Raw genomic sequence first — 9,666 nt, 5'->3', positions numbered from 1 at the left:
ATCCCAAAATCAACTCCCAGGGCCAGCACAGCAAGTCGGTGGAGACCACAGTGATGCCAAATCCCGAAAAGTACTAAGGCACACACGAGAAATCAGTGCTCAGCTCCTACCTAATTTGGGAGAAGTTCGAAAGCCATCAGCTTTTTGTTTCGTTGAACATGTTTCTGAAAAGATTTTATGGCTTAAGGGCTTAAAATCCCTCTCAATTTGTAATATTTGCAAAGGATTGCATATAATGAATTGAAAAGTTATCATGAAAATTACCACATCACCACAAATAGACCTTTACTGGAGTTGTAAGCTTAATTATAAACCAAATGACTTACACCTGTCCGTAGGGGAGGCACAGCCAATAGAAAAAGAGAAACACAGCTCATTTACACACAGGTAGATGAAATTATGATATATTATATCAGCTGAAAGCATGTATAAATTAACATTTTTACAGTTTCTGTTTAAAAAGGGGAATATCACATCAGAATTTAATACACTACAAATATTTCCAACATGCAGGCTCAACATAGTCAGGCCAATATTAAGAATCCGGATTTTTGTTTAATGCACTGTAATCACGTATTTGTCACTGAACTGTTACTTAGGGTCTCTTTTCAATCAGCAATGAATAGATAAGTATCTTTATACATCTTCAGTAAGGGCCTTATCAGTACATATAACAACACTGGAAGAGTCAAAACAGATCCAACAGACGGGCTGTGGTCACAACTACATTTTGGGCAAGTGACGCATTATCATGATCTTGATGAAAGTGGAATTCTTTTGAATAAGCAGAAAAGAAAGCCTAATTTGAAAAAAAAAGTTAAATAGAGTGTTGGATTCACATCAGATATTAAACAACATCCTAAGGTTGCTCTCTTTTTAAAACAAACTACTGCTCTTAACCAGGTTACGTCTATTACGCTAATTCATGTTCACGAGTTAGTCACAGGAGACAGGTTCACTTTCTACATCATTTGGTCTCTGCTTTACTTATATTCTATATCACAGAAGGTCAGATACTGCTTGGTATTCATAGACCCCGCATAGCAAAAGAAAAGTGCAAAGACCCCTCTTCCCTCACTAAACTCCGGCAATTTACAGGCTAATTGTCTGGGGTAGAATTCGACACATGTTAAGTCTTTTTATACTGGAACAAGCCCTCACCCCAACAAATACTAAGATTCTGAAAACACTCAGATAAAGACAAAAAATTTCAGAAAAAATAATCAACCCCACATGCCATCAACTATGCCATCAATAATACAAAATATTTTACACCACTTGCACCTGAGTTGAATAGTGGAAAAGAGAGGGAGACTCTTGTCAGTGCAAGAGAATGATTCATGTGACCACTTTGTCTTAATTACTCAGAACAAGCAGTTTGTTGCTGTTTAGTGAAGAACAAAGATATCAGCGTCCCTTGACAGAAAAATAAATAGCCATCATGGTGGTGAAGATGATGATGACTGCCAGAACAACGATCAAAATCCGGTTTTGGATGATCCTGAAAAAAAGCAGAAGAGACAAAAAAAAGTGAATAAAACAAAATACAGAAAAATAGCAGAATATATATAAAAATCACAAAAAGAAGCACACAGAACAATATCTTGCAGAAAAGACATGTGGCCACAAATTTAGGATTTCCCATACTGTTCTGCATATCTCGATTGGTTTTCACTTCTTTCAATTTCCAGTGCTTCCAAACATTTCTTTATGTAGCTATTAAATCCAACTTTTGCACTCAGGAAAGAATTAGACTTTTCTTAATTATGCATACACATAAATACCTATTAGAATAACTGGAATACATCATGTGACAATTTATTAACCTTCTAAGAACAAATGAAATAATTAGTTTTCAGCTGATGCAATCCAAGCAGGGTGGTCTGTAATAGTAAATACCATTGTATTTTTTAAAGCCATTCTGAAATCTTCACAGCTTTTTAAATCTGAACAGAAACAATTTATTAATTTTCAAGGGATTTTACTATTAAGGTACAAGATTTCAAGGAAACACATGTCAATGAGATACTTACTTGTACTAAAATACCAAGGGAAAAGTATGAAAGATAGTTTTGAAGAAAAGGATGATATAAAGAAGCAAGTGTCAAACTGTGAAGCTTATGTTGTAAAATCATCTCCTGTCTCTGTAGCATACCTTTACTTATGGTAATAGGCAAATGTTACATTTTCTATGTAGTATAAAAAAAATGGAAATTAGTAATAATAAAAATACGCCAGAAGTAGAAAGTCCTAATATTCTTCAATCATTTGTTGAGAGAAATCCCTGGGTCTAAAATCAGACACCACATTGCTTTGGATTTTGCCTGAAATTAATAGATCAATTAAAATGAATAAATCAACAAACAGCAGAATTTGAGGCATTTTATGGGATTGTAAGATTGTAAGAATTGAGCATTTGTTATTCCATTCTCACAGAGGAGGAAGAATGTTTTCATAGGCTCTTCATGAAACAGGAACTTTTGCAAAACATATTTGTACATGAAGCATATCGTCAGAATTGGAGAGATATAGGAAAAAAAAACCCAAACAAAACCAACAGAAGAACCCTAAGTTATATTTATTCTTATTTTATTTTTTCTCATGCTCCTGCAAAACAAAAGAAAACAAAAGAAAACAAAACAAAACAGAGCCTTCACCAACCAAACAATGGTAAGAAGAGGTAAAACTGTGTTTTGTGAAACATCAAACCAAGTACAAGGCTCCAACTTGAAGACAGGGAATGTAATGTGTTAAAATGAGCATTTTTCACGCAGTGAAAGAGAGAAGAAACTCTAGAGAGCAGAGGGGAGTTTTCCTTGGTAAATGTTTTTCATTTGGACGCGGGTGGATATACATATAAATTATATTGGAAAGTGTAAAGAAAAATGCAGTTTTAACCAACTCCAGCTCTCTCCTTGCTTACCCCCCACCTAAAGAAAACGCAGTAAATGGATGGATGAAAACTGTCACATCAGACAGACACCCTCCCCTGTGACACTCTAAAAGGACTAGCTCTCTATCCTCCTGACAGGTTACAAAATGATCACATTTGCTGACACGTCTTCCGCAAAACTGCTTTAGTGTTTGTGTCCACTTTCCTAGCAGGAGATGAATGGGCTGCTTTGTCCTCATTTATCACTTAAAGCTGAACTAAGATCTGTCTCGTTTATTTTTCCCTTCCTCACTAGAAAGGCTCAACCACAGCATTAATTCTTTCGCGATGACAGCTAATTCAAACTTAACAGGCAATATTTACTCTGCCAAAAGGATGAGGAGGAGGGAGGGATGTTTCTCACTCTCCCCCCCCCCCAAAAAAAAAAAAATATGTGTAGCAGGCTAACAAAATAAAGCTAATTAAGGGCTTTTGGTTCTTGTTGGTTTGCACTTCAATTTAACACCTGAACTTAGAAGCTTCTCTTTTGTGGCGGGGTGTGACATTCTCTGCCAAACACCTGATAACAAACGATTTGCCCAGGCAAATGCACGAAAACCAGAATATATATTTACTCACTCACCCTCATCACTCCTGAAAAGACACTCAGCAAAATTGAAACTCAGCAGTGAAACAGATTAAGAGCATGAAAACTCTTAAAACATTCAGCCTTAAGTAATACACAGTGCAGCTGGCTTGACAACCATTTTATTTGTGGGATGTGGGCCCCAAGGCATCCATAATGCTAATTTACAAAGGATTAACTGTGAGTGAAACTCGCTTAATCTAACACATAGTTAGGCAAAGGCATACATAACATACTGAGTGTTTAAATCAACTCCTCCTATCTCTGGCCCACTGAAAAAGCATTTCGTCGTCTGAGACTTAAAATTAAAGAAAAATTTAAAAAAGCACCAAATCCTCCAAATGCTTTATTTTTAATACTCTGGCAGTACACACCCGATTGCAAGATTATTTAATCAGTGTCCACGTCTCTCAAATCCTTGTCAAGAGAACACTGAGCGAGGCATGCTGCCACCTGTATCTGCTAATTGAAGGTTCACGTACGGTGTGAATCTAGGAAATACATATCAAAGTTCAATTTCTAGGAATCTGAATTAGTCTGCACAGTGCAGCAAAAGAATATCATATTAAAAGGAACAAATTAATCATGAAATAGGATGGATGTTATCAACAGACTCCTACACTGAAGCATTATATACTTTTAATATTCAAGCCCACAGTTAAAGATTAATTTTAGATCTTTAAAAAAAGAATAACATCGGGTTTTACTGTTTTACTTTCAAGTCAGCAAGTAAAATTAAACTAACTGCAAACTGCCAGAAGGATGGGGCTAGGAGGAGAATGACAGAGCCCCAGAACGGCGTTTGGTAGCAGCAGGACAGTCTTGAGGAGGGCTTAGCAAGCCGGGCATGTTGAAGTCTGAGTCTGGGAGCTGCTGCTCAGGCAGAGAACACAAGTTCCGGGTGTCAGCACATTTCAGATCTCAAAGTCAACAGGCAAGGGCAACCCTTCAGAGTAAAGAAAAAATCAAGAGGAAAGGGGGTTTTGAGTGATCTAAGACAGTCAAGCCAGCTCACAGTGGTAGAACAATGGTTGGCATTGGCAGGACCCATCTGTAGGGAAGCCTATAGTACTGTCACAGCCAGACACTGCCAGTGGGTATTGCTCTAGGCAAAGCATCAAGGAATTTAAGTGGGGGAGGGAGCGATAATACCAAAGGAGAAGAAAATGGGGCCTAACATTCACTACAAAAAAATCCCAAAGGCTAACATGCTCGCAAGAAGCAGCTGATAGTCTTTTATCTCTACTACACCTTAAACTCAACCAAAACTGGTGAATGAGGAAGCCCAGATTCTTCTTTGAAAATGCAAAGGATGTTTACAGGGTAAATAATTTAAGAAAGAACATATACTTGAAAGAAGACACCCATTGAAACATCCATGGCTAAAATGCCTGAAGGCAAAAACTTGTGCATTTGCATGCTGCATTTTATTAAGTTAGCACACTGTAGCTTTAAAAGAATGCATGGCCAAATTAAGAGGAATGTGTGACTGAAACATCAAGGATTCCTCAAGTTTACATTATGAATCATAGTGCTGTTGATATGAGATGAATTAACCATTTAGTCGATGCAGCTTTAGCACTGAATTCACACCAAGTTCTGCTGGAGCCCGGCGTGCTGGAGCTCGTTAACAGCCAATGTCTACTGTTCCTTTCATACTCGAAACTCTAAGAGCACAAGGGCTCATTCTGCTTTGAGTTAGAAGAGACGAAAAATCTGAGCTTTTAAACCAAGTTCCATCTAGTTTATCATGGACAGCAGCCCAAAACGTTTGGGTGCAAAACCACATAGAAACAGTAACTAAAGCAGATGCAAGGGTAACGTTAACCGACGCATTGGAAGAGCACGCTCGACTAACAACGCAGAAAGCACATCCCACTCCTGTTGAGTTTCCTTCTGCTCCTCCTTTCTAGATGCCTGACCCTCTATCTTGACTTCTGGTCACAGTGCCTACCCTCCGACCATTGGTGTGCTGGAGGCTCCCTCCAGCCAGTGCCAACTGCGTGAGCTGATGAATGACACCGTCTGCTTTCGGGGATCACCTCTTTGATGCTCACGGCAACCACTGCTTTGGAGAAGAACTCCCACATCCATTACCAAACACTGATGTCCCTGGCAAATCAGTTCTCCCCACTCCCTGCCATGGCAGAAATTGCGCTGCCTTTCCACATATCAAAACCCAAAACGATTCGCTCCTCTCTGTAGCTTCACACACACACGCACACAATGTGTCTAACTCTGTTTGTGACAAGTTTAGATCTGCTCCGTATAAACACAAAGCCGTTGCTGGATAAGCTTTTGCAAACCTTACATTAAGGATGCCAACCGTGTTTAAACCTTTTTACAAAACTGCATTCATTAGCAGGGGAGTGCACGACATCTATATGGGTTCAGCCCGATGTCTTGCACATGTCTTAGTGCCTGATTGACCAGCATTGAATAATGATGCCTTGCCATTAAGCACTGATGGTACAATAACAATTGTCATGAAAATTAGCAATCATGGTAACATGTTAACAAAATATGGGATATAAACGAACCAGCGCAGACCCTGGGTGCATAAAGAGTTTTGTGTCCTTAACTTGAAATAATGAAGACTACAAATAAAATACTGCAAAAATTTCTTACAGAAGCTCAACTCTGACACTGATACAAATAAAAAAAATACAAATGGTTTGGGGGATCAGTTAGCACACATTCATTACAACACAGGGCTTTATTCTTAAAAGAAAGCATCTCGAAAAATAGTGCCCTCAAGAACACAGACTGATTGATGACGGAGCACTGTCCAACAGTGTTTCACTGTAATACATGAATTTAAGATTTAACTAGAAGTAATTCCTATCAGTTTACTGGGCAGAAAGACTTGTTCTCTTTACACAAGACTACATGGTCACTCTAATACTTGGCTATTGCATTTTTGGGTGCCCTTTTATTTGTGATAGGCAGTTTTTGCTAACATGCCAGAAAGTAGGTGCATGCAAATCAGCAGTGAGTGATTTTTAAGTGTCCAATATTCATGTGCAAATCCGCAGATTCGAACAAACACAAAGTGTAGGTCTAGTCACATAGGCAAATACATACCAGTCAAAACAAAATGTGAATTTAAAATAATACAGCTATACTCAGATACCTTCTGGACAGACACCATTATTACTATATATAAGGACATCCTTGTTATGATAGATCAGGAGCTTTCAGATGGAAGCACTAGACCCCACACAGGGGAATAAAATGTTGTGATTGGTAAAGCAAAGCCTTAGATACATAATGATAAATCTCTAAGTTCAGGGTATCTGGGGGCTGTTCAAGTAACTATTCATCTTTCCCATCTTTAGGTTTAAGAATGCTTTTCTTAAATAAAAGCAACTGAAAAGAACTAGACAGGCAGTGGCAAAACATAAAGACATGTCAACCTACTGCAATAGAAGAGTAAGAGAGCCCTGCCTGGCAAAATTACAGCTGTTTGGAAGTATCTGACATGAGACATTTTTCATCATTAACAACCGAAATTAGAAAACAGAAATATCAGTGAAAAAATATGTGCACAAGTTGCATACAAATCCTTGGCCTTCTTCTAGCTGACCTTGGAAAAAGTGAAGAATTTGGAAAATACTCAAGTATTTTTTTCCTCACCCCGCCCCGAACTCCGAAAATAAGTCCAAGTTCTTTGTGTTCTCAAGCCAGAAGAACCGATTACATTGTAATTGACAATGTATATTTAAAGGTGAAAAGGCTTTGGGGGGTGGTGGAGAGGGAATGGGACCCCCCATGGCTTACTTCATGCCAAAAAGGCCACACTGCCTGGGCTCCACCTCCAGCCTGGAGAGGGGCCACTCCCAGCAGGAGCCTATTTCGTGTTCCCTGAATTCCTTGCCAAAGGAGCCGCCTCTTCTCCTAGGGACAGGGGCTCTAGTTTCTTATGTATAAGACCTGGGGAAAATCCATTAAAATTGGCTGAAAACTGAGCAGATAATGAGATTAAAGCCCCCCAAATGGAGGAATGGATAATAAAAAATGATGGCATTTTTCTAGCTGACTAGCAGGGTCTTTTGAAAGAGACGGGCCGTACAAGGTGCCTAAGATATTGTTGATAGGGCTGAGGAGTTGTGCAGCGCTACATCCTCCAGCTTTAAAGATCAGTCTTAAGGACTGGGGCTGTCTACTCGTAAAAACATGGATACCAATCTCTAGTTATAATATTACACTCAAACCACATCAATGTGTTTCCACCTGGGCCCTGAGTGAAAGAATGAGTCATGTAATAACAGGTGCAGGGAGGTAGTCACACTATCGAACTTTAAACATCTAAATTATACCTAGCTAATCTCTCTCAGCTCCCTGCGTATATGAGCTAGAGTCCCGCTCTGAACTGCCTTCTCTTCTCCCTGGCCATATATGCATCCCAGGAGAACTAGTCAGTTAAGTTAGCTGGCTAGGTTAGGTGCCTACAGGGACGAATATCCCTCAAAGCTTGAACATGAGGCCCAAGCAATTTTCCCAAGACCAAATTCGCTCGGAGAAGGCTGGCTGGCTCTGAAGGCAAAATCAACCAGGAAAGGTGTTATCATATTGTAAAGTGCCTGTGATCTCCCATTAATTTATGATACCTGATAGTTAAAATACTTACTGAGATACCTAATTCATAACTGAAATCTTGTGATACATTCCAAATGTAACAAAAATATATGAACAGCATTGGAGTACAGTGTTATTTGGTAGCCATCATGACTATCATAGCTTGCACGAGTCCTGTCTCAAGGAGCTGGCAGTCTCAGGAGGTGCAAATGGTACTCAGGTGGTCACTGGAGTCTGGGAGGAAGGAGTGGATGACACCTCGACTGAGCGGCCTAGGAAGGAGAGATTATCTACAGGAATGACCGGAAGACAAGTGCATGCAGACATCAGCGTGCAAACTGGGAGAACAGGGAAAGCCTGAAAGAGGACCTCATGGACGTGGGACCTAAGACAAAAAGGCAAAAAGGATCTTTTGCTCATCTACTAGCTGAGATTTTATTAATTGCCTATTTTCAAGCACACGGGATGGTATTTCTGAAGGATGAAAAGTATCCTTCTGCTGATGAGAGACCCTGACAGGGAGCACTTCTCTGCACAATCGCAATGCAACTTCAGCTTTCTCCTGTCTCCATGTCCCCTCCTTCCACGGAGGGAACAAATTAGATTATTAGTGTCATTAGGAGGAACAGCGGGTGGCTTCCGGGGCCACGGAAACTCACCAACCAAAACTGGAGGGAGATTAATTCATTTCATGCAAAGCAGAGGCAACACTAGATCTCTTTGGCAAGTCTCAATGAAGATCACGTGCGCAGTGGCAACTGCAAGTGGAAGGAGTCAAGGTTGTATTAATCTCCAACCAGCCTTTCTCAGGGTACTGAAGTATCAAGAAGAACAAATCACACATTTAGTCACCTGAGCATGACTAAGAACCATAGGCCTTAGCAAACATTACCAGCGCCTTAGAAAGAGCTCAAGGGAGGGTGGATAGCCCAGCTGTCAGCGTAATGGCATTCTTCAGCACATTGGTGCATAAAGCCCTGGTCCCCAAACAGTTAATAGGAAAAAAAAAAAAAGCCCCAAACCCCAACCCCCTCGTCAGCACTCAAAGCTAAAGCAATTATTTCTCCAGCAGAAGAAATGTATGCAAGCTATAAAATGACAAGAACATACATGATTGCACATTGGCTTTTATGATAAATATAGTTAAATTTACATTCTCTGCAACTTGAAGAAAACAAAAATGTTTAAAGTCTGCACTTTATCAACTTTCATAATCATTAGAACCCACTAAAATATGTATCTTAAACAGATGAAAGAAAGTAGCATCTTTCACCCTGCCTCACTTTAATTAATGACTGATCTACAGCTTTTAGGTGTGATGAAGCTGGAGAAGGGACACAAATACTTTGCTTGCATTATTTTCCCCTTATCACACTGTATTTGACTGGGCATCTTTTTGTATGGCAAGTTTTCTACAATTGTCTTAACAATGTTGACCTCTGTTGTAAAAACCTGAAGGCATCTGGAGCAATTGTTCCTGAAGATGTGCTACCCAAAATGTTACCATTTCATGGCACTTCTTGAATGATAGAATAGAATTTTTTTTGGTATATATTCATTTTTTTCAAAT

The 9,666-nt window shown here is 39.5% G+C and overlaps 1 protein-coding gene across 4 annotated transcripts in view; it reads right to left on the bottom strand.

Moving 5' to 3' along the window:
- Positions 1 to 422: 422 nt before the first annotated feature.
- The window catches only part of VTI1A (vesicle transport through interaction with t-SNAREs 1A), a 275,458-nt gene continuing 266,214 nt past the window's right edge, over positions 423 to 9,666 (bottom strand). For 2 of the 4 annotated variants that reach the window (XM_059821206.1, XM_059821207.1), the window contains one exon: positions 423 to 1,501. In XM_059821206.1, the coding sequence (XP_059677189.1) occupies positions 1,408 to 1,501 (94 nt within the window). In that variant the 3' untranslated portion in view covers positions 423 to 1,407. The remainder of the gene's footprint in view (positions 1,502 to 9,666) is intronic. The other 2 variants (XM_059821209.1, XM_059821211.1) reach the window with 1 other exon arrangement.

This window comes from Gavia stellata, chromosome 9 (genome assembly GCF_030936135.1).
Source record: "Gavia stellata isolate bGavSte3 chromosome 9, bGavSte3.hap2, whole genome shotgun sequence".
Classification (NCBI taxonomy): domain Eukaryota; kingdom Metazoa; phylum Chordata; class Aves; order Gaviiformes; family Gaviidae; genus Gavia; species Gavia stellata.
Note: the sequence above shows the minus strand (reverse complement) of the source record. Positions and strands in the feature narration are given on the sequence as shown.